The 24,220-nt window shown below is 46.4% G+C and overlaps 4 protein-coding genes across 4 annotated transcripts in view; 3 read left to right on the forward strand and 1 right to left on the reverse strand.

Moving 5' to 3' along the window:
• Positions 1-23,020, forward strand: part of LOC309549809 (uncharacterized protein) — a gene marked incomplete at its 3' end in the record, with an annotated part of 47,327 nt that extends 24,307 nt beyond the window's left edge. Inside the window, exons 3-4 of the mRNA XM_082250312.1 lie at positions 18,525-18,731; positions 21,818-23,020. Coding sequence (XP_082106438.1) covers positions 18,525-18,731; positions 21,818-23,020 — 1,410 coding nt within the window. The remainder of the gene's footprint in view (positions 1-18,524; positions 18,732-21,817) is intronic.
• LOC309550250 (uncharacterized protein) overlaps positions 1-24,220 on the forward strand; it is a gene marked incomplete at both ends in the record, with an annotated part of 974,848 nt that overhangs the window by 654,763 nt on the left and 295,865 nt on the right. The window lies entirely within an intron of this gene.
• Positions 1-24,220, reverse strand: part of LOC309549807 (uncharacterized protein) — a gene marked incomplete at its 3' end in the record, with an annotated part of 245,362 nt that overhangs the window by 110,646 nt on the left and 110,496 nt on the right. The window lies entirely within an intron of this gene.
• LOC309549810 (uncharacterized protein) lies at positions 194-1,114 on the forward strand (the record flags this gene model as incomplete). Its single annotated transcript, XM_082250313.1, has 1 exon — positions 194-1,114. The coding sequence occupies one exon, from the start codon at positions 194-196 to the stop codon at positions 980-982; it is 789 nt and encodes a 262-aa protein (XP_082106439.1). The 3' UTR covers positions 983-1,114.

Genomic DNA, 24,220 nt, shown 5'->3' on the forward strand with positions numbered 1-24,220 from the left:
ATCGTATTCCTCATATCCTGAGGAACCTCAGACTGTGAGGGACAGTGCCGGACCATCGTATTCCTCTTATCCTGAGGAACCTCAGACTGTGGGGGATGGTGCCATCCTTCCAACACATAGGAGGTTTTCCTGTACTGAGTGCGGGAAGTGTTTCCGTTTTAAATCCCGTCTTAATGAGCAAAAAAGGTCTCACATGGTAGAGAAGCCGTATTCCTGTGCTGAGTGTGGGAAATGTTTGTGTTCTAAATATGGTTTTAATTTGCACAAAATATCTCACACGGGGGAGAAGCCGTTTTCCTGTTCTGAGTGCGGGAAATGTTTTTCACTAAAGTCTCATCGTAACAGCCTTCATAGATCTCACATGGGGGAAAAGCCGCATTCCTGTCCTGAGTGCGGGAAATGTTTTTCTTATATGTCCAGTCTTTTAATACATCAGAGATCTCACATGGGGGAGAAGCCGTATTCCTGTCCTAAGTGCGGGAAATGTTTTTCACGGAAATCCAATCTTTACGCACATCAGAGAACTCACACGGAGGAGAAGCCATTTTCCTATCCTGAGTGCGGGAAATGTTTTTTACGGAAGTCCAATCTTTACATACATCGGAGAACTCACACGGGGGAGAAACCGCATTCCTGTCCTGAGTGCGGGAAATGTTTTTCACATATGTCCAGTCTTTTCATACATCAGAGATCTCACATGGGGTTGAAGCCGTATTCCTGTTCTGAGTGCAGGAAATGTTTTTCAGAAAAGTCCTCTCTTTCCAGACATCAGAGATCTCACACGGGGGAGAAGCCATTTTCCTGTCCTGACTGCGGGAAATGTTTTTCACGGAAGTCCAGTCTTTTCAGACATCAGAGATCTCACACGGGGGAGAAGCCGTATTCCTGTCCTGAGTGTGGGAAATGTTTTTCAGATAAGTCCAATCTTTACAAACATCAGAAATCTCACACGGGGGAGAAGCTACTTTCCTGTCCTGAGTGAGGGAATTGTTCCTCACTGAAGTCCTGTCTTCCTGTACATCAGGGGTCCTACACAACCCTCGAGGTGTTAGTGCCTTGAGTGCGGGAAATGTCTTCTATATGAATGTTGCTGGACATGTGGAGAAGAAGCACACCCTGATATACACCTCAGATATACTCCATGGCTGATCTTCATCATGTAAGAAACAGTTCACAAGGAGATCAGAGACATGGATGAAGTGTTGTACCGTGTTGGCTTTTCATTGGCTGAGTAAATTTTGGGGTGTAGAGTGGTAAATAGAGCCGTGAAATGAAGGAATCACCTTCAGAATGTCTTGCTTGTCTGTGTGACGGTTACTGATAATGATATAGCGGGTTACAGAGCTAGAAGCTGTGAGATCCCATATATCTTTATCAGTAAACTTTACACAGACAAGACAGAAATTCTGAAGTTGATGTCCTTCATTTCAAGGCTCTACTTACCAGTGGTGACCCCGAAGCGTGTCTCTCTGTCTTCAGTCCATCCTTCTCCCATCCCCCAACAAGAGGGAAGGAGAACTCGGACATAAACTAGGTGAGAACTTCTTTCCTTTGCTCCTGTGTGGGTTTGGGTGGCTTGGCACGAGAGGTAACACCGCTTGTCTTTATATTTCTACATATCTTGTCTGGGTGGAGGTTATTGGTTGGAAAATTTTTATACTGTTTGATTTTCTGTAAATAATTTCTGTTTTCCCTTTGAAGGGAGATATTATGTGTGGTTTGATGAAGTGATTGGCTCAATAGTTACCACTTCACTTACATGTTTATTTTTTATTAAATAGATGAACAAATATGACAAATGTTGGTCTTATTTTATTTCATTCAGTGATTTCCTCTGATCATTGGGTCCATCTAGTGGCCATAATGTGGTATTAAACTAATTTTCCTGATTGAGGTATTTTGGAACTAATACCTCATTATGGCCACTAGTTGGAGCTGACGATTATAGAAAATCACTGTGTTTATTAGAATACGGCCAGAATTTGTCATGGCTGGACACATGCTTGTTACACTCACCCAACATATTCTTTGCATAGACCCCTTAGTTTCCTATGTCAGGGAGGGGGGGTCATACAAATCCCTGAGATCATACCCATGTATTTATGAGTACAGTACACATTGAAGGACATAAAAACCAGACAGAGTTGTTTTTTAATTCTTTTTGCACCCATGGTAAAATGCAGATTTTGGGCCTGAAGATTAGATAAAACCCCCAAACATATATTTTCTGAAAGCAGAGGCCCTGGAGAATAAAATGGTGGTAATTGTTAAGGTGTTCCTCGTACACAAATGTCACCATCATATCCGGGTTTATTTTCTCCTTTCCCCCATTTTCTATGGTGTGATCTTTTCTACAATACTTTCTTATAATAATGTAACATGTTGTGTATTGTATTGTACACTAATTATTACTGACTCCGCCTCCACATTCCAGACAATTCATTTTCCTGACCAATTGGATTTCTTCCTTTACCATTTTATTCATTTTTTTTTTTTTTTTTGCACTCTTGTTAAAATTAAAGTTAGAATAAAAAATATATTGAAAGAAAAAAATTGTGTGTGTTGTGCAATGATAATAAGCTTGGGTATCCAGAAACGGCTGGTAGGTGACACTTCCATATACAGCCCAAGGAAGTGACAAGGAGCCCCTAGGAACCTTTGGAGGAACCCTGGCTGAGAGAGGCTGGACTAGGCAGTCATATATTATTATTATACAGGATTTATAAAGCGCCAACAGTTTGAGCAGGCTCTACAATGTTAGGGCAAACAGTACAATTACAATACAATTCAATACAGGAGGAATCGGAGAGTCCTGCTCTTTAGAGCTTACAATCTAGGAGGGAGGGTCAAGTGATACAAAAGGTAATAACTGTGGGGGATGGGCTGATGGAGAAAATAAAATTACAGTTGTTAGGTGAGGGCAGAATAGGCTTCTCTGAAGAGATGAGTTTTCAAGCAACGCCTAAAGGTGGATAGAGTAGGAGATAGACAGATTGGAGTAGAGAGTTCCACAGGATAGGAGAGACTCGGGAGAAGTCCTGGAGGTGGGAGGAGGTGTCAAAGGAACTAGAAAGCAGAAGATATTGGGAGGATCAAAGAGGATGATTTGGTTGGCATATTTGTCATGGTCTTACCTTCTTGCTGTTCTCCTTCGTTTGACATGTGCTGGCGGCCATCTTGGTTTCTGGGGTTCTTGTAGCCTCCCACCCTGCGGCTCCTCCTTCCCACTGGGAGGAGCTGGATGCCTAGCTCATATATATAGGAGGTCTGTGGCTTCAGTTCCCTGCTTGGTCCTCCTGTGTTCACATGCTACTAAGACTGCTGCTACTACTGGTTCCTGTTCCTGGCTTCGTCTGACTACCCTGTTGGTTCCTGTTCCTGGCTTCGTCTGACTACCCTGTTGGTTCCTGATCCTGGCTTCGTCTGACTACCCTGTTGGTTCCTGATCCTGGCTTCGTCTGACTACCCTGCCGGTTCCTGACCCCTGGCTTCGCAAAGACTCTGCATCGGTTTCGCCATCCGTTTGGACTTTTGCTTTATAGCTTGTTTTTCAATAAAGCTGTCTTATTTTCACTTATCTGTTGTTGTACGTCTGGTTCATGGTTCCGTGACATTAGGACCAAGCCATGAATTCTGACGGTACAGGGCCATCCTCGCTACCCACGCTGGTTGCCAGACTTGATCAGCAGGATCACCTGTTGGGTCGGTTCGCCGTGGCGTTGCAAACCCTGCTTGAACGCACGGTACCACAGGCCACGAATTCTGACGGTACAGGGCCATCCTCACTACCCACGCTGGTTGCCAGACTTGATCAGCAGGATCACCTGTTGGGTCAGTTCGCCGTGGCGTTGCAAACCCTGCTTGAACGCACGGTTCATTTCGCTCCCGTTGCCGATGGGTCGGTTGTCGCTCCTGGGTCCGCTCCTACTGCCGCTCCGGTTGTTGCGCCAGAGTCTACCCCGACACCTGTTGTTGCGCCCGCGGTGTTTCGGGGTATGTCCGGTTCTGCCCCCCTTCCACAGCGCTTTGGGGGAGAGCCAACTCAGTGCCGAGGTTTCCTTAACCAGGTGGGCATTTATTTCGAGTTGCTGCCACATGCCTTTCCTACTGAGAGATCAAAGGTGGGCTTCTTGATCTCGCTGCTCTCGGACAAGGCCTTGGCCTGGGCCAGCCCTTTATGGGAGAACAACAATCCGGTGGTTGCCGAGTTTTCCGGTTTTGTTGCTTCTCTTCGGAAGGTATTCGATGTGCCGGCTCGTGCTGCCTCTGCTGCGAAGCTCCTTATGTCCATCAGACAGGGTTCACGATCCGTAGCTGAATACGCCATTGAGTTTCGTACCCTGGCAGCAGAGGTGGGCTGGAATAATGAGGCTCTGGTCGCTGCTTTCTCTCATGGTCTCTCGGATGCCTTGAAGGATGAGGTTGCAGCTAAGGACCTACCAGTGGAGCTCGAGTCTCTTATTTCTTTCCTGATTTTGATTGACACCAGACTCAGGGAGAGACCTTCCTTTAAGGAGAGTCTGCGGAGGCCTCCTAACAGATTGGCGCCTACCTTTGTTGTCCCACCCGTGCCTCCCTCTCCTCCCACGCCTCCTGGGGATGACTTGTCTGGGGGTGAACCCATGCAGCTGGGGTTTGCTCGCCTGTCCGAGGGGGAGAGGGTACTCCGGAGACGCGAGGGCCGATGCATGTACTGTGGTCTCGGTGGGCATTTTCGGTTGGCATGTCCGAACCGTCCAGGGAAACGCTCGCACCTGAGATCCTGTCGGGGGCAGATCTTGGGTGGAGTCTCCTCGTCCCCGGTTTCCCGTGTTGACAAACCACTGATCACTGTTGTCCTTTCCTGGGTCGGGGGCTCGGTGACGACCCAGGCGTTGGTGGACTCTGGTGCTGGTGGTTTGTTCATTGATAGTGTGTTCGCTGCCGCCAATGCCATTCCTCTGCAGGCTCGAGGTTCTCCTCTGGCTCTTGAGGCGATAGACGGCAGACCCCTTCTGCCGCCACACGTGACTCATGAGACCCTTCCAGTGGGGTTAGCCATTGGTGCCGTCCACAGAGAGTCGGTCTGCTTCCAGGTTATTTCGTCTCCACACTACTCGGTGGTCTTGGGGTACCCCTGGCTCCAGAAGCATAATCCGATTTTCGATTGGAGATCGGCCGAGATCCTCTCGTGGTCACCGCAGTGTGGGACTAGTTGCATCCATGGGCCTGTCAAGTTGCTGTGTACTTCCTCGGACTCTCTGTTGCCCCCTGAATACGAGGAGTACCGGGATGTATTCGATAAGGTGCGCGCGGTTGCCCTACCTCCGCACCGCCCATACGATTGTGCCATCGAGTTACAATCTGGTGCCGTTCCTCCTCGTGGCAAAGTCTATCCACTGTCGGTAGCGGAGAATGAGGCCATGGAGGAGTACGTGAGGGAGGCGCTTTCACGTGGACACATTCGCAAATCCTCGTCCCCGGCAGGGGCTGGATTTTTCTTTGTGAAAAAGAAGGGCGGTGAGTTGAGGCCTTGCATCGATTACAGGGGTCTCAATCGCATCACGATCAAGAACGCTTACCCGATACCCTTGATTTCCGAGCTGTTCGATCGCCTTAAAGGGGCCACGGTCTTTACCAAACTCGACCTGAGGGCGGCATATAACCTCGTAAGGATCAAGGCGGGCGATGAGTGGAAGACCGCGTTTAACACCAGGACCGGTCATTATGAATCCTTGGTTATGCCCTTTGGGCTGTGCAATGCGCCCGCAGTCTTTCAGGAATTCATCAACGATGTTTTCCGTGACCTGTTGCAGCAGTGTGTGGTGGTCTACCTGGATGACATCTTGGTATATTCTGAGTCCATGGAGACCCACATTCTGGATGTCAAACGAGTGTTGCAACGGTTACGAGAGAACAAGCTGTTCGGTAAGCTTGAGAAATGCGAATTTCACCGATCCCAGGTAACCTTCTTAGGTTACATCATTTCCGCTGAGGGGTTCTCCATGGATCCTGAGAAGGTTTCGGCTGTCTTACAGTGGCCCCAGCCCAGTGGTCTTCGCTCCCTGCAGCGCTTTTTGGGCTTCGCCAATTATTATCGGAAGTTCATCAGGGACTTTTCCATGCTAGCCAAGCCTCTCACGGATCTGACCAGGAAGGGCAGTAATTCCCAGGTCTGGCCGCCCGAGGCCATCCGAGCTTTTGAGGCTCTAAAGTCCGCCTTTGTGTCGGCTCCGATTCTGTCGCATCCCAACCCTGGGTTGCCCTTTGTCCTCGAGGTGGACGCGTCTGAGACGGGAGTAGGCGCCCTTCTGTCTCAGCGTAGAACACCAGAGGGTCCTCTGCTTCCTTGTGGGTTTTACTCCCGGAAACTGTCTTCCGCGGAGTGCAACTACCAGATTGGTGACAGGGAGTTATTGGCCATCGTGCAGGCTCTTAAAGAATGGAGGCACTTGCTCGAGGGTTCGGTGGTTCCGGTCCTCATCCTGACGGACCACAAGAATCTGACCTACCTCTCTGAGGCCAAGAGATTGACACCACGTCAGGCCAGATGGGCTCTGTTCTTGTCACGTTTTAATTACGTAGAGGTTTTTTTGTTGATCTCTGGAGAGTTTGTAGTTGTGTTTTGCCTCCGTCCCTTTAGAGTTTGGTGTGGGGTATGGGTTGGTTTCTCAGGCCATAAGGTGGGACTTTTACGGGCAAGTGATGGATACACAGTTGTATAAAATTATAATGACAATTTATTGTGGATAAATTTGTATATACAATAAGGATATTTTAAAAGACATTAGTGGTGATGTTTGGTGTTTGGGTTACAGACCCAAGGTGCATGGAAAATGCTAGGTTTGGAAAAAGAGTTTCCGTGACAATGGTGCAGTATGTGTGACTTTTATTTTTGATGAAAAGAGACTCTGTTTCTCCAGGCTAGGTTGCTTGGATGCATCACAGAGAATTCATCAAAAATGTTGACCCGACGCGTTTCGGCTAACAGGGTAGCCTTTGTCAAGGGTTTAGTGTCACCAAGTCTGTAGAAATAGTGACATATATATCAGAATTCTCATCATTTTCATATAGTGGGTTATATAATGACGGTATAATAAATACATACATTTTGACCCGTTTTTGGTGATGCTTATTCAAAATCTTAGAAGATCCGCAACGAGAACCAAATGTGAGCAACCTGCAGGTATGGTCAGTGGTAAATATTAAAGAATACTGAATAAAGCTGAATAAAGGTGCTAGCATACTTGATGGTGACATCAACTTACTAGATATTGCTCAGGTGTCCGTTTATGCCTGGGTTGGTCGATGAGATTATGCAGCAAATAAAATATATATATACACATATATACACGCATATATGCATAAACATACAGCGAGGTACACACATGCACATATATATATATCCGCATACACACACGTGTATATCTGAAGGTCTGGCCAATCTGTGGGTATATAATATATATAGAGAAATTGGTATTTCAGATGTTTAAAGAAGGGAGGTAAAAGGAAAATACATTTTCCACTACTTACAGGGTGTGTTACAAAAACACGGCTCAGGATAAATTGTAAGTTATTTTTCGGTGCAAAAAATGCAGCCGTCCTCAAAGTCCATGTCTTTTGTACAGGTGTTTGATACTGGAATTACATTTAACTCGTTTTAGACACAGGCAAATGGCGCCAAGTATGGTGCTTTTATTGGTTTGGCAAAGTGAGTAACACTTACGGTTGTTTGTAGGGGTTTTCTGCAAGTTGCGTCCGCTCTGTCTCCTCGCTTCCCTCGGTGTGAGGGTGAAGTGAGGAGACGCTGATTCCCCGGCCTTTTTAAAGCCCTTCGCGCGTGCGCACTGTGTGCCGCACGTACGGAGCTTCCTGTGTGACTGACGTCATTCCCTTGTTGTGCGCACGCGCTAGTAGGGTGCGCGCGCATCAGGGAGACTGGTCGCACATTATTGGCCGCCGACACGGGAGGGAGGAACTAAAATCCCGGGAGGGGGATTTTGCGGAGGATGGTATATTCCGGGGTTCCAAGTTTAACCCCTGGTTTACACAGGGGCTTTCCGTGCCGGGTGCGTTCTTCATGATTTGAACAGTTTCATCAGGGGTCGATGAGTTATATCAAGCATACATATATATATATATTTGAAAGTTATACAGTAAATAAAACTAAATAGTATATTAGTGTATAGTCTAGTATCATGAGTTTTAACAGCAGAAAAGATATACAAAAGGAAGGGGGCCTCATTGTATTCTGGAGAGCAAGAGTTTAGAGGTCCTGTGGGAATGAAGGGGGGGGGGAAAAGGGAGAGGGAGAGAGAGAGGGGGGGGGGGGAAGAAAGGTATTTATGTATTTTTTAGGGGATTTTGACCGTGAGGTGAGTTTGGCTTATTTTTAGTTTTTGGGTTTTTGGGAGGTTTAGTGTTTAATCAGTTTTTCCTGATACGAAACCTTCCAGAAAAGGGCGATAGCTTGCTATTTCGTTTAGACCCGGAGGTACGGTGGCTTTTAGGCGCTGTATCCACCGTAGTTCTATTTGGAGGAGGCGTTTGTTCCAATCCAATAGAGGGGGGGATTGGAACAAACGCCTCCTCCAAATAGAACTACGGTTCTATTCTAGACTATACACTAATATACTATTTAGTTTTATTTACTGTATAACTTTCAAATATATATATATATATGTATGCTTGATATAACTCATCGACCCCTGATGAAACTGTTCAAATCATGAAGAACGCACCCGGCACGGAAAGCCCCTGTGTAAACCAGGGGTTAAACTTGGAACCCCGGAATATACCATCCTCCGCAAAATCCCCCTCCCGGGATTTTAGTTCCTCCCTCCCGTGTCGGCGGCCAATAATGTGCGACCAGTCTCCCTGATGCGCGCGCACCCTACTAGCGCGTGCGCACAACAAGGGAATGACGTCAGTCACACAGGAAGCTCCGTACGTGCGGCACACAGTGCGCACGCGCGAAGGGCTTTAAAAAGGCCGGGGAATCAGCGTCTCCTCACTTCACCCTCACACCGAGGGAAGCGAGGAGACAGAGCGGACGCAACTTGCAGAAAACCCCTACAAACAACCGTAAGTGTTACTCACTTTGCCAAACCAATAAAAGCACCATACTTGGCGCCATTTGCCTGTGTCTAAAACGAGTTAAATGTAATTCCAGTATCAAACACCTGTACAAAAGACATGGACTTTGAGGACGGCTGCATTTTTTGCACCGAAAAATAACTTACAATTTATCCTGAGCCGTGTTTTTGTAACACACCCTGTAAGTAGTGGAAAATGTATTTTCCTTTTACCTCCCTTCTTTAAACATCTGAAATACCAATTTCTCTATATATATTATATACCCACAGATTGGCCAGACCTTCAGATATACACGTGTGTGTATGCGGATATATATATATGTGCATGTGTGTACCTCGCTGTATGTTTATGCATATATGCGTGTATATATGTGTATATATATATTTTATTTGCTGCATAATCTCATCGACCAACCCAGGCATAAACGGACACCTGAGCAATATCTAGTAAGTTGATGTCACCATCAAGTATGCTAGCACCTTTATTCAGCTTTATTCAGTATTCTTTAATATTTACCACTGACCATACCTGCAGGTTGCTCACATTTGGTTCTCGTTGCGGATCTTCTAAGATTTTGAATAAGCATCACCAAAAACGGGTCAAAATGTATGTATTTATTATACCGTCATTATATAACCCACTATATGAAAATGATGAGAATTCTGATATATATGTCACTATTTCTACAGACTTGGTGACACTAAACCCTTGACAAAGGCTACCCTGTTAGCCGAAACGCGTCGGGTCAACATTTTTGATGAATTCTCTGTGATGCATCCAAGCAACCTAGCCTGGAGAAACAGAGTCTCTTTTCATCAAAAATAAAAGTCACACATACTGCACCATTGTCACGGAAACTCTTTTTCCAAACCTAGCATTTTCCATGCACCTTGGGTCTGTAACCCAAACACCAAACATCACCACTAATGTCTTTTAAAATATCCTTATTGTATATACAAATTTATCCACAATAAATTGTCATTATAATTTTATACAACTGTGTATCCATCACTTGCCCGTAAAAGTCCCACCTTATGGCCTGAGAAACCAACCCATACCCCACACCAAACGTTTTAATTACGTGGTCTCCTACCTACCCGGTTCCAAGAACATCAGGGCTGATGCCTTATCACGGCAGTACTCCGACCTGTCCAGGGAGGAGTCGATTCCGACTTCGGTCATACCTCCGAATCAGATCCTGGCTGCCATTCGCACCAGCCTGACCTCTCCCCTGGGTGAGCAGATTTTGGCGGCTCAATCTGGTGCTCCCTCTGGGAGACCCAACGGCAGATGTTTTGTGCCTGAGGAGTTGCGCACTCGGTTGTTGCGAACCTACCATAACTCCAAGACCGCGGGGCATCCTGGAAAGAATCAGCTGTCCTGGGCTGTTTCACGTCTGTTCTGGTGGCCTTCCCTACGTTCCGACATCGCCGCATATGTAGCGGCATGCTCCGTTTGTGCCCAGAGTAAGTCCCCTCGGCACCTTCCGTTGGGCCTTCTGCAACCCTTAGCCACCGGGGAGCGCCCATGGTCACACCTGGGGATGGATTTCATTGTGGACCTCCCTGCATCCCGAGGCCATACGGTCATTCTCATGATTGTGGATCGGTTTTCCAAAATGTGTCACTGTGTTCCTCTCAAGAAGTTACCCTCTGCTCAGGAGTTGGCCACGATTTTTGCCAGGGAGGTCTTCCGGTTGCACGGTTTGCCCAAGGAGATTGTGTCGGATCGGGGGAGTCAGTTTGTGTCCAGGTTCTGGCGCGCCTTTTGCTCCCAGTTGGGGATTCATCTCTCCTTCTCCTCGGCCTACCACCCTCAGTCCAATGGGGCAGCAGAACGATCCAATCAGGCCTTGGAGCAATTCCTTCGTTGCTATGTCTCCGATCACCAAGACAATTGGGTTGACCTCCTGCCTTGGGCTGAGTTTGCCAGGAACACGGCGGTGAACTCTTCCTCTGGGACGTCTCCCTTCATGGCCAACTATGGGTTCCAACCTGCCGTGTTACCGGAGGTATTCTCTCCCCAGGATATTCCGGCTGTGGAGGATCACCTTTCCGTCCTACGTGCTTCTTGGGTACAGATCCAGAAGTCCCTTGAGGTCTCTGCGCAGCGCCAGAGACTCCAGGCTGATCGCAGACGAGCGCCTGCTCCTTCCTACCAGGCCGGAGACCGTGTATGGTTGTCCACCCGCAACCTCAACCTTCGAGTGCCCACTCCCAAGCTGGCGCCTCGCTTTGTTGGTCCCTTCCGAGTGCTTCGCAGGGTAAACCCGGTAGCCTATGCCCTTGCGCTTCCTCCTGGCATGCGGATCTCCAACGTGTTTCATGTCTCCCTGTTGAAGCCTCTGGTGTGTAATCGTTTCACTTCCTCGGTTCCTCGGCCTCGTCCGGTCCGAGTGGGCAATCGTGAGGAGTATGAGGTGAGCAATATCCTGGACTCACGCCTGGTCCGCGGTCGGGTGCAGTTTTTGGTTCATTGGCGTGGTTATGGTCCAGAGGAGCGTTCCTGGGTTCCCTCCGCAGATGTCCATGCTCCTGCCTTGCTCCGAGCCTTCCACGCACGCTTCCCTCAGAAACCGTTCTTTACTCCGCGGAGGAGGGGCCCTTGAGGGGGAGGTACTGTCATGGTCTTACCTTCTTGCTGTTCTCCTTCGTTTGACATGTGCTGGCGGCCATCTTGGTTTCTGGGGTTCTTGTAGCCTCCCACCCTGCGGCTCCTCCTTCCCACTGGGAGGAGCTGGATGCCTAGCTCATATATATAGGAGGTCTGTGGCTTCAGTTCCCTGCTTGGTCCTCCTGTGTTCACATGCTACTAAGACTGCTGCTACTACTGGTTCCTGTTCCTGGCTTCGTCTGACTACCCTGTTGGTTCCTGTTCCTGGCTTCGTCTGACTACCCTGTTGGTTCCTGATCCTGGCTTCGTCTGACTACCCTGTTGGTTCCTGATCCTGGCTTCGTCTGACTACCCTGCCGGTTCCTGACCCCTGGCTTCGCAAAGACTCTGCATCGGTTTCGCCATCCGTTTGGACTTTTGCTTTATAGCTTGTTTTTCAATAAAGCTGTCTTATTTTCACTTATCTGTTGTTGTACGTCTGGTTCATGGTTCCGTGACAATATTGAGACCATTTTAGTGGTATTGCTGGGGGCCGAGTTGTGAATGACTTTGTAAGTTACCGTTAGTATTTTTTATTTAAATTTGTTGGGTGAGTGGCAGCCAATGAAGGGATTGGCAGAGAGGGGTAGCAGATACTAAGTGGTTTGTAAGGTGGAGGAGTCTGGCAGCAAAATTCATGAGGGACTGAAGGAGGGATAGCCTATGTAAAGGTAAGACAATGAGGAGGGAGTTGCAGTGGTCGAGGCGAGAGATAACCAGGTAATAGGGATGGGCAAATGGTTTGGGATGGTCATAAGTTTGGCTTGGACATCGTCTGTTTGGGTGTTCGCCCAACACCAGAAATTTCTGTGTCCGTGTTTTTCTTTTTTTTTTTTTCTTTTTTTTCATGTTTGATACTATCAATGCAATTATTATTTTTTTAATTATTTATTTATTTTTTTACAAAATATTGTTTTCATAGGAGCAGTGATTTTAATTAATGCTTACAATGAAAAGAAAAAGAAAAATTCCTTTAAATATAGTGCCTGGGGAGTCCCCTTAGTCTGCCTGTAAAGTGGTGTATCTGTACTGTGTATAGAACCTGCTGCAGCAAAACTGACATTTATAAAGAAAAAAATTACATTTAAACTGATTTTCCCGGCCATTGCAATAGAAATAATTAAAAAAAAAAACAATGTGGGGGTCCCCCCTCGGTCCATACCAGGCCCTTTGAAATCCCCACAATCATTCTCGGTGACTTCAACATCCCTGTTACTACAAACACTTCTGTTACTTCTAAATATTTTAGTCTATCCTCCTCATTTGGCCTAAAGCAGTGGATACACAATGGATAGAGGCTTCTACTCACTCTGGTGGCAACACCCTCATCCTTGTATTCTCTCACCTATGCACTCCATGCAACCTCTCCAACAATCCTCTCCCTCTCTCTAAATACCACTAGGGATGGGCGAACAGTTTTGACCGAGCAAAACTTCAACCTGAAATGGCCCCTTCAGGTGTTTGCCAAAACACCCAAATTTTCTGTGTGCTCTGCGTTTCTTCTATTTATTTTACTATTTAAATCCCGCTGAGTGCACAGTAAATAGGTTGTTAAGAAGCGAGGCCGGGAAACCGGCCACGGCATCCTTAACAACAAATGAGTCCTCAGCTGTCAGCGGGCTCTCCCGCAGACAGCTGAATGTAAAAAAAATTATTGTTGGCAAAGAAAATAAAAAATGGGGAAAAAACACCAGGCCCCATCCATACCAGGCCCAAAAAAGGCTGCATGCTTGGATAAGGGTCTGGTATAGATTTTGAGGGGAAACCCCAGGCCAATTTTTTTTTTTTAAATGGCGTATCTTTCCCCCCAAAATCCATACCGGACCCTTATCTCAGCACGCAGCCTGGCGGGCCAGGACAGGGGACAAGTGAGTGCCCCCCAAACCACACCTGGCCACATGCCCTCAACATGGGGGGGTGCTTTGGGTTAGGGGGGTCTTCAGGGGGCTTATCTGGAAATCTGGAAGCCCCCTTGAAAAAGGGGGCCCCCAGATCCTGGCCCCCATTTACCAAAAAAATGTTAAAAATAAAGACATGAGGCAGTTTTTGACAGTTCCTTTATTAAAAATAAAATAAAAAAACAATGTCCCCTTATGTAGATCCATTGTCAATCACAACGACAGATGCACCGCCGACCCAAAAAAAGAAAAAAAAAAAAAAACTCCGCCCATGAAGAGGGCTGACTGTCGAATGCCTGCTCCGCTGGGTGACAGTTTTTAAATAGGTAATGGACAGAGCCACCTGGTGGCCCTGCCCCTTATGATGTCACCGATCCAGCATGCACCAGTCAGTTACATCACAAGGGGGGCGGGCCACCAGATGATGTCACCAGGTGGCACTGCTCCTTACCTTTTTAAGAACTGTTAGACTGTCATTCCTTGAGGGTGGAGTGTTTTCTTTTTTGGGGTCCAGAGGTGCAGTGGGCGTCATGACTGACGACAGATCTACATTGGAGGACATTGTTTTTTTGATTTTTCTATAGAAGGAATTGTGAAAAATGGTCTCATAGCCTCATTTATTTTTACAATGTACCCCAAACTCATTCACATAGGGGGGCAGGATCTGGGGGCCCCCTTGTTAAAGGGGGCTTCATGATTCTGATAAGTCCCCTGCCTGCAGACCTGCACAACCACAGGCCAAGGTTGTGGGGAAGAGGCCCTTGTCCCCATCAACATAGGAACAAGGTGCTTTGGGGGGGAGGGGCGAGCCCAACGTGCCCCAAATAACCCCCAATGTTGAGGGCATGTGGCCTGGTATGATTCAGGGGGGGCGCTCACTCACCCCCCCCCCCATTCCTGGCCTGCCAGGCTGCATGCTCGGATAAGGGTCAGGTATAGATTTTGGGGGGACCTCATGCCATTTGTTTTTTAAATTTTGGCATGGATTTCCCCTTAAAATTCATGCCAGACCCAAAGGGCACTGGTATGGATTTTGGGGGACCCCATCCCCGATTTTCATCTTGCCGGCAATTTTTTGTTTTTTACATTCTGCTGTAAGCGGGGAAGCCCACTGACAGCTCATAACTCATTCGTTGGTAAGGACCCAGCGGCCGGCTTCCCAGTCTCGCTTCCTAACAACCTATTGACTGTGCGCTCGGCGGGATGTAAATAGTAAAAAAAATGAAAACACAGAGCGTACAGAAAATTTGGGTGATCGGTGAATGTATCCTCGGCCCAAACCGCTCGCCCATCCCTAGTGGTGTTTGGAGGGAGGGAGAGGATTGTTGGAGAGGATGCATGGAGTGTATAGGTGGGAGAATACAAGGCTGAGGGTGTTGTCACCAGAGTGAGTAGAAGCCTCTATCCATTGTGTATCCATTTCTTCAGGCCAAATGAGGAGGTTAGACTGAGAAGTTTGGAAGTAGCAGAAGTGTTCGTAGTAACAGGGATGTTGAAGTCTCTGAGAATGATTGTGGGGATCAGGGCCGGATTAAGAGCATCATGGGCTTGGTGCTGAGGATTTTGAAGGGCCTTAAGGGCCGTGCCTTGCCATGCACCCAGAGGAGGAAGGGTGCAGCCATGCATGCCTAATTCAACATGGGATGCTGTCTCTGAAGCCCATAAACACATCCATGCATTGGCAACTGTCCCTCCTTGTCCGGCCTTCGCGCTGTGTGGGGAGGTTCTGAGGGTGCTGCCTGGGGAAGCGAGCATAGAAGCCAGACTTCTGTGTTTACAAGTGACAGAAGAGCGGTAACAGTGAATATGGCCAACCCGGGGCCTATATAAAAGGTAGGGGCCTGGAGCTGCAGCTCCAATAGCCCCTACGTTAATCTGGCCCTGGTGGGGATTTCAGAAGAGAGAAAGTAGGGCAGCAGGGCAGAGAAGTGATCAAGGAAAGTTAATACCGGTCCAGCGGGCCGATAGATCACAGCAATTCTAGAGGAGATTGGAGAAAATAGACGTATACAGTGAGCTTCAAATGATGAGAGGGAGGAGAGTGGAGAACCTGGAAGGTGCTCTGTGAGGATAGGAGGATTCCCACTCCACCTCCCTTGTGTTCCCTAGGTCTAGGTTTACACCTACTTCATTCATCTTATGGTGTTTATCAATAAATGAAGTAAACTGATCCATGTGCAAATTAATATACAACATAAAGTGCTTTGTGCTCAAGATGCTGTTCCCTGCAGATCAACTGCTTCCACTTTACACATACTTCATTAATCTTATAATATTTTATTTAAAATAAAAACCTGTGCAAATTCATCGTAATATACAATATTTTTTGCTCAATATAGTTTTCTCTGCAAGTCCACTGCTTCCACTTTGCATCTACTTCAACAAAGTTCTGTTGCTCCAAAAAAGTTCACAACTTAATAAAAAGTTGATAAGGTGTGAAAGTGCTCTGTGCTCCAAACTGTGCCAGCTGTAGTGTAGCCACGCCTTCTTCCACCTCTTACACTCGTGATGGTGAGGGCGCCCCCTTAGTAGTGCTTCCCCACTCACCAGAGCAATATGACTCCCAGCTTTTCAGCTACCAGAGTCACAAACATCCTTTACACTCTCCTCACCTCCGATGGCAAAGGAACTGGATCCTCCTCGCTCACTCCTGCAAGTCTGCTGCGCTTTCTGTCAGTCTCCCTCCTAGACTCGGCTTCCTCCTCCGGCCGCTGTTCCAGCAGGAGCTCCGCCTCTTCATACACACTCAGGGAGGAGAGAAAGGGGAAGGATATACAGTACATACACACACAGCACAAGGACGTGTTAACACTACCAGACGTTTCTCAGGGCTGCAGTTCCTCTGAGCTCCACAAGGTGGTGATCTCACTTCTACCCAGACAGGAAGTCTCTATGGAATACAGACAGGAAGTGATGTCAGGTACAGAGGACGTTCCATAGAACGTAGAGGGAGACACTGCAGGATCTGGCGGCAGAGGTAATAAGTAGATTAACCCCTTCAAGGGGATCAGTTGATGATTAATATATCTTGCTTCCAAAGCTAACCACACATGGATGGAAATGTGAGTGATCCCTGCTGAACCAGCTGAATTTCCATGTATCTATGGTCACCTCCCCTCCCCCTCATCTCCTTCATTATGTAAGCCATGCTGAGATAATCTCCCATTGGCTGAGCAATATCCTCATTTGTCTCTGAGCTCCTTCTTGCTGTTCCTCGTCCTGCCTGTTGTTTCCTTGGATTGATTTTCTGTGTAGTGACCCCGGCTTCATCTCTTGGATGCGCTCGTCTGTTGCTTGTCCTGACCTTTATCCTGATTCCTGGATCTCCTCCTCATCTCTCCTCCATATCCACTGACACAGATTTTCTCCACACCTGCAGTGACCCTGGGGGTGGAAACTTGGCACCAGCATGCAGCAAAATCCATCCCCACCATTAGGAGCTCTGGAGAAAATTGTCTGCTATTTACACTCCGTTCCTCCGCACGTAACCTGCTCACATGAGAGATTACTTTCACACATTCCTGACAGATTTCTGTATGGTAAAGGTCAAAGTTCACTCTTTATTTTAGAAGTGGGAGGCACAATGATTTGGTTTGCATGGGAGCCTCATATAGAGGGCCCCTCAAATCTTCCCCTCCAAATGTCCCTCCATCCCGAGTCTATATGTCCTATGACATCACACTGACCTCACAGCTCCTCCCCTAATGTCCCTCCATCTGGCTCTTAGAATGTGGATGGACCCTTGGCATACTTATTAGCAAAGTGGGACTGTTGGTCCTGCGTTGTATGTAATGATGTCAGAATGCCTGCAACAAGCTTTTACCCTGCATAGTGTGGGGTTCCTGTGTGGGTAAATTATACTTTAGCCTGAAGTGGGGCTTTAATCAAATGGAAACCCGAATGGTGAGGAGGATTCTGGGAATTTCATTTGATTTTACTATTTGTGTTCAGATCTAGAGTCTTACTCGTGTGAAGTCTGGAGATCATATGACCATCACATTGCCTCCACCTCCCTCCCTGATAGAATAGAGAAATACAAAGATGATTCTAGAAGTCACCTGAGAGATCATGGAGGAGAGGTGAGCGGTGCTGGGAATTCTGGGACATTATCCAGTAACAGACAAGGGATGTGTCTGGATGGTGACTGTATCATTGTGTGTGTCAGGTTCCTATAAGGTGTCAGGATGTCACTGTCTATTTCTCCATGTAGAAGTGGGATTATTTAGAAGGACACAAGGATCTCTACAGGGACGTCATGATGGAGAATCAGCCGCCCCTCACATCACCGGGTAAGAGGAGACTTTATTGTAAAGGAGAGAGCAGTACGGAGGCTCCACCTAGATCCCCCATCATCTGATAAACACATAGAAACAATGTATTCAGTCAGTGTGTGTGTTTCCTACAGATGGATCCAGTAATGGGAACCCACCAGAGAGATGTCCCCGTCCTCTGTATTCCCGGGATTCCACACAGGAAGGTCACACCATCCCTCACCATCATCAGGTAGATGAGGAACAATCACTGATAGTATCATTAGGATCTGTACATTATCTGCATTGTTACCATTGATGTCATTTTTATTATATATTCAGAGTGGAATTCTGAGAGATTCTAAAGTTGAGGTTAAAGAACAGATAAAAGAGGAGGATGATGAGGATGGGGTGATGGAGGAGTCAGAGTTTCTAAAAGGACACAAAGATCTGTACCAGGACACCATGGAGGAGTCATCCAGCTACAGAAACCCACCAGAGAGATGTCCCCGTCCTCTGTATTCCCAGGATTCCACACAGGAAGATCACACCATCCCTCACCATCACCAGGTAGATGATTGTCAATGATTGGTAGTTCTGATTTATATACAGTATATTTGTTACAATAAATGTTTTATTATATATTCAGAGTGGAAACCTCAGGGATGATAATATTGATGTTAAAGAAGAGTATAAAGAGGAGGATGAGGAGTATGGAGTGATGGAGGAGTTTTCAGAAGGACACAAGGATATGATGGAGCCACCTAATACCAGGAACCCACCAGAGAGATGTCCCCGTCCTCTGTATTCCCGGGATTCCACACAGGAAGATCACACCATCCCTCACTGTTACAAGGTTGGTGTGCGGAGCTTATAAAACACTCATGGAGACCATGTGTGGAATGTTAATGTGATGTTGCAATATTAAAGCTTATATTTTACAAATGATATTTTCTCTCATTTTCTTGATTGATTTAGAGTGGAGATCCAATCGATATAGAATTTGAGGTTAAAGCAGAAGAAGAAGAGACGTATGTGAGGGATGATCAGCAGTCTATGGAGGAGGATGGAATAACGGGGACATTTATAGAGGAGGACACTCCTACAGAGATCAGCACAGGTGGGTCATTAACACTAAATCCATTCCTCCACCCATACTGCTTACTGATTGGTCCAGAGTAGGGCGGGGAGTGGGTGATATCAGCCTGTAATTCCCTGGTCACTTTCCTGAGCTGTGTTCCCCGTCCTGTATTCCTGTATTTCTCTCGGATAATCTTCCTTCTCTGTGCTGCAGACACAATTTATGTCTCTAGACTGGATTTATGGAGATTCTGGGGTTCAGCTGGCAGCAAAATGTTGATTTTCACTATAGGTGTTACCAGACCTAGGACATGTGTTTTGGTTCTTCTGCCCCATGCCCGGGTCTACTAAGATCTCTGACAGAACAATTCTCCCGGGGTTTCTTGCTCTGTTGTCTGCTGGCTGTGCCGGGTGGAGGGATATGTCTGTATAGTCTCACACCCAAGTCACTGAGAGCAGTCTCAGGAGATGGGAGGCAGCGGTGTGGGACCTCTGCAACTTGTCTCATGTAAACATATAATATTGGTATTCAGGAATCAGTGGAAGCTTAAGAGTCCTGACCCTTACACTGTATAATTTATATTATAAATGTAAATGGTGGAAAGCTGGGAGAATGCCATCATCCCGGTCATAACATCCAAAAAATACCCTCCATAGGAGAAGGGACTATAATGGGCATATAAGACAAAATAAATTCCAAAAATATGGATTATAAAACAATATCCATTTTATTACATACAGTTTGAAAACTAGATTATAAAAGAATGTGTCTCGTGAACATTTGTGAAATCGCAGTTTACCGGTATGATTACCAAGACCTCAACCAAAACATAATAATGAAATGAGACATCCGAGGCGTTTCTAAAATGAGGGTCGGAAATCTTCTTCGGGATGCTCATATGGTAGGTATAAAGGTATTCCGGCCATATACACTGCCTTCACGTGGACAAGCCAAGGATCATAAAGACAAGAAATTGTGCTACCATGTTGATGCTTAGGCTTAAGATAGAGGGCGCTGTGATTCAGTCTGCGGAGCCACAGGGGGCATCAAAATAGGACCAGGTATCCTCAGAGGGATGTAATTACACTAGTGACAGCAACACCACACTGCTAGATGGAACTGTCATCCAATGGTAAGTGTAATGCTGAATACAGAGCAGGCAGCTGAGGTCATCTAACATGAGCTTCCAGACCCACAGATTCATCAGGCTGGGTGGTGTCGCTGCAAAACCACCAGTAACAGCAAAGCACAGTGCCGTTCTGGCAGCTCAGCTGCACCACCAATCACTCTGCTCCAGCCTGTTGGTCTGGAAATTCATGTTAGATGGTCACAATTCAGCCTCTATTTTCAGCATGGTATTACACAAATGTTCACAAGCCACATTCTTTTATAGTCTAGTTTTCAGTCTGTATGTAATAAAATGTATATTGTTTTATAGTCCATGTTTTTAGAATTTGTTTTGTCTGATATGTCCATAATAGTCCCTACTCCTATGGAGGGTATTTTTTTAATATATAATTTATGTGGTATATTACATACTCCTGACCCCTGCACTATATACTCTATGTTGTACATTACATACTCCTGACCCCTGCACTATATACTCTGTTGTACATTACATACTCCTGACCCCTGCACTATATATATTGTACATGACATACTCCTTATCCCTGCACTATATACTCTATGTTGTACACTACATACTCCTGACCCCTGCACTATATACTCTGTTGTACATTACATACTCCTTATCCCTGCACTATATACTCTATGTTGTACATTACATACTCCTGACCCCTGCACTATATATTCTGTGTTGTACATTACATACTCCTGACTTCCGCTCTCTCCCCTCTACCCACTGCTATATATACACATAATATGGATTCTATTTTGTTACACCCATTTCCTACCAGCTGGACATTTTATATCTGATGATTTGATTGGAGGACAGACTTTTACATGGTAATAATAATGTGATAACATCCTCCAACTTTGGAACCTTAAACGGAAAGTGATAATGAGGGAGGAGTCAGTAACCCAATGATGGTGGTCTTCAGGATCAGTCCAGTCTTCATCTTGGTTGTTCTCCCCCCATCCTCACTCTCTGACCTCTGGTGGGGCTCAGCCCCACTGTTATTCATGACTAAATCATGGACTAAATAAGGAAGTGCAGGACTTGTGTTGTGAAGATGGCAATGAGTGATAAAGGAGGTGGGGACACTCGTCCTATAATCCCCTCATCACTGTCACTCCTATAAAAGACAGTTCTCGTTGTTTCCTCACTCTCTGACTAAGGTCCATGAATAAAGAAATTAACTGGTAGGAGATCACATTTACTAGTTACCTTGAGGGTGGAATTGTAAGATCCTCAGAGACAAAGCTGTCTGATGTGGGCGGAGTCCTGGTTTAGGGGAACCAATTTGCTCATGTCTAGTAATAATCTTTGTATTTCTATTTTAGTAGATGGACGGGAGATGAGGAAAACCTCAGAGGATTGTCTCACTTTGTCTCCAGACTGTAAAGTAGAAGATGAGGACATCACACAGTATAGTCCAGGAGAAAACCCGGCGACCTCAAATGTCCATCCGGCACCACACAGTGTAGATGGATCATCGTATTCCTCTTATCCTGAGGAACCTCAGACTGTGAGGGACGGTGCCGGACCATCGTATTCCTCTTATCTTGAGGAACCTCAGACTGTGAGGGACGGTGCCGGACCATCGTATTCCTCTTATCCTGAGGAACCTCAGACTGTGAGGGACAGTGCCGGACCATCGTATTCCTCTTATCCTGAGGAACCTCAGACTGTGAGGGACAGTGCCGGACCATCGTATTCCTCTTATCCTGAGGAACCTCAGACTGTGAGGGACGGTGCCGGACCATCGTATTCCTTTTATCCTGAGGAACCTCACACTGTGAGGGACAGTGCTGTCCTTCCAACAGATAAGAGCTTTTCCTGTACTGAGTGCGGGAAGTGTTTCTGTTTTAAATCCAAGCTTAATGTGCATAAAAGATCTCACACCAGTGAGAAGCCGTATTCCTGTCCTGAGTGCGGGAAATGTTTTTCACAGCAGTCCAATCTTTCCACGCATCAGAGATTGCACACTGGGGAGAAGCCGTATTCCTGTCCTGAGTGTGGAAAATGTTTTTCAGTGAAGTCCACTCTTTCGACACATCAGAGATTGCACACTGGCGAGAAGCCATATTCCTGTCCTAAGTGCGGGAAATGTTTTTCAGAGAAGTCCCATTTTTCCGTGCATCAGAGATTGCACACTGGTGAGAAGCCGTATTCCTGTCCTGAGTGTGGAAAATGTTTTTCAAGCAAATCATATCTTTCTACACATCAGAGATTGCACACTGGTGAGAAGTCGTATTCCTGTCCTGAGTGCGGGAAATGTTTTTCAGTGAAGTCCAATCTTTCCAAGCATCAGAGATTGCACACTGGTAAGAAGCCGTATTCCTGTCCTGAGTGCAGGAAATGTTTTTCAGTGAAGTCCAATCTTTCCAAGCATCAGAGATTGCACACTGGTAAGAAGCCGTATTCCTGTCCTGAGTGCGGGAAATGTTTTTCACATAAGTCCACTCTTTCGACACATCAGAGATTGCACACTGGTGAGAAGCCGTATTCCTGTCCTGAGTGTGGGAAATGTTTTTCAGAGAAGTCCCATTTTTCCGTGCATCAGAGATTGCACACTGGTGAGAAGCCGTATTTCTGTTCTGAGTGCGGGAAATGTTTTTCACTCAAATCATATCTTTCCATACATCAGACATTGCACACGGGTGAGAAGCCGTATTCCTGTCTTGAGTGTGGGAAATGTTTTTCAGTGAAGTCCCATCTTTCCGTGCATCAGAGATTTCACACGGGGGAGAAGCCATATTCCTGTTCTGAGTGTGGGAAATGTTTTTCACAGAAGTGTGATCTTTACAAACATCAGAGATCTCACACGGGGGAGAAGCCGTATTCCTGTCCTGAGTGCGGGAAATGTTATTCATTGAAGTTCAATCTTTCCAGACATCAGAGATCTCACACGGGGGAGAAGCCGTATTCCTATCCTGAGTGAGGGAAATGTTCCTCATAGAAGTCCTGTCTTCCTGTACATCAGGAATCCCACACAACCCTGGAGGTGTATTAGTGCCTTGAGTGCGGGAAATGTCTTCTATATGAATGTTGGTGGACATGTGGGGAAGAAGCACACCCTGATATACACCTCAGATATACTCCATGACTGATCTTCATCATGTAAGAAACACTTCATAAGGAGATCAGAGATCACCAAAGACATGGATGAAGTGTTGTCCCGTGTTGGCCATTGATAGCAGAAGTCATTACCTTTCATTGGAGTACATTTTGTGCGGGAAGATTTCACAAACAGTTACAGATCTGTTTGTTATAAATGTGTTCATGAAATATGACCCGCATTCCTCCAGTCATGGCGAGTTGGGATTTCCTATAATGGTCAGTTCCATCTAGTGTCCATAATGTGCTTTCCTGACAGATGTCCATGGCAGCATACGTTTGGGTAGCCCCACCCTCGTTCCTCCCCCATAAGGCCCCACCCCCATAAATGTTCAGGATAAGCCAATGGCTGCATTCCTTTTTCTCCTCCTCACTTATAGGACTATTTTTGTATGAAGTTTTCCTACCTATTGGAAGTATTGGTGGGTGGGTCTGGTGCTGGGAAGCTGTGCGGGATGTCAGGACCTTCCTTTGGTATCCAGAAGTCTTCTAGGATGTCCCGAGTGGTCATTGAGTCCCCAGCTATCAGCGGGGTGGTGTTATGGCACACATATGTAGAGGATCCATGCCTGGAGAGTGGGCTCTGCCATCGGCGGCCATTTGCATTGGCTGGGAGCCCAGCTGTTAGTGGGTGGCCATTAAGTGTTAGACACGTGAAATTCGTTTCGGTGCGAATACAAATTCTGACAAATTTTTTTCGCTGTTTCTAGATTCGGATGTATCCAAATCTCCAAATTAAATTGTAATGAATTTCGTTGAAATCTGTTAAAATGTGTTTCGTTTATTCATTTTCTAACGAATTCCAACTTTTTAGAACGATTCAAATTCGGATCAGTCAAAAAACGATCGACCGATGCAAATTCTGTGTGAAGAAATAGCTGGTTGTTAAGCAACAAACCAGGAAGTCGGCCATCCGCATCCTTACCAACCATGACTCATCAGCTGTCAGCGGGCTTCCCCACTGACCGATGAATGTAAAGAAAAGAATGCCGGCATTGCCCAGTAATAGAAAAAAAGGCGTGGT

This window comes from Pelophylax lessonae (assembly GCF_965119305.1).
Source record: "Pelophylax lessonae genome assembly, chromosome: 3".
Taxonomy (NCBI): Eukaryota; Metazoa; Chordata; class Amphibia; order Anura; family Ranidae; genus Pelophylax; species Pelophylax lessonae.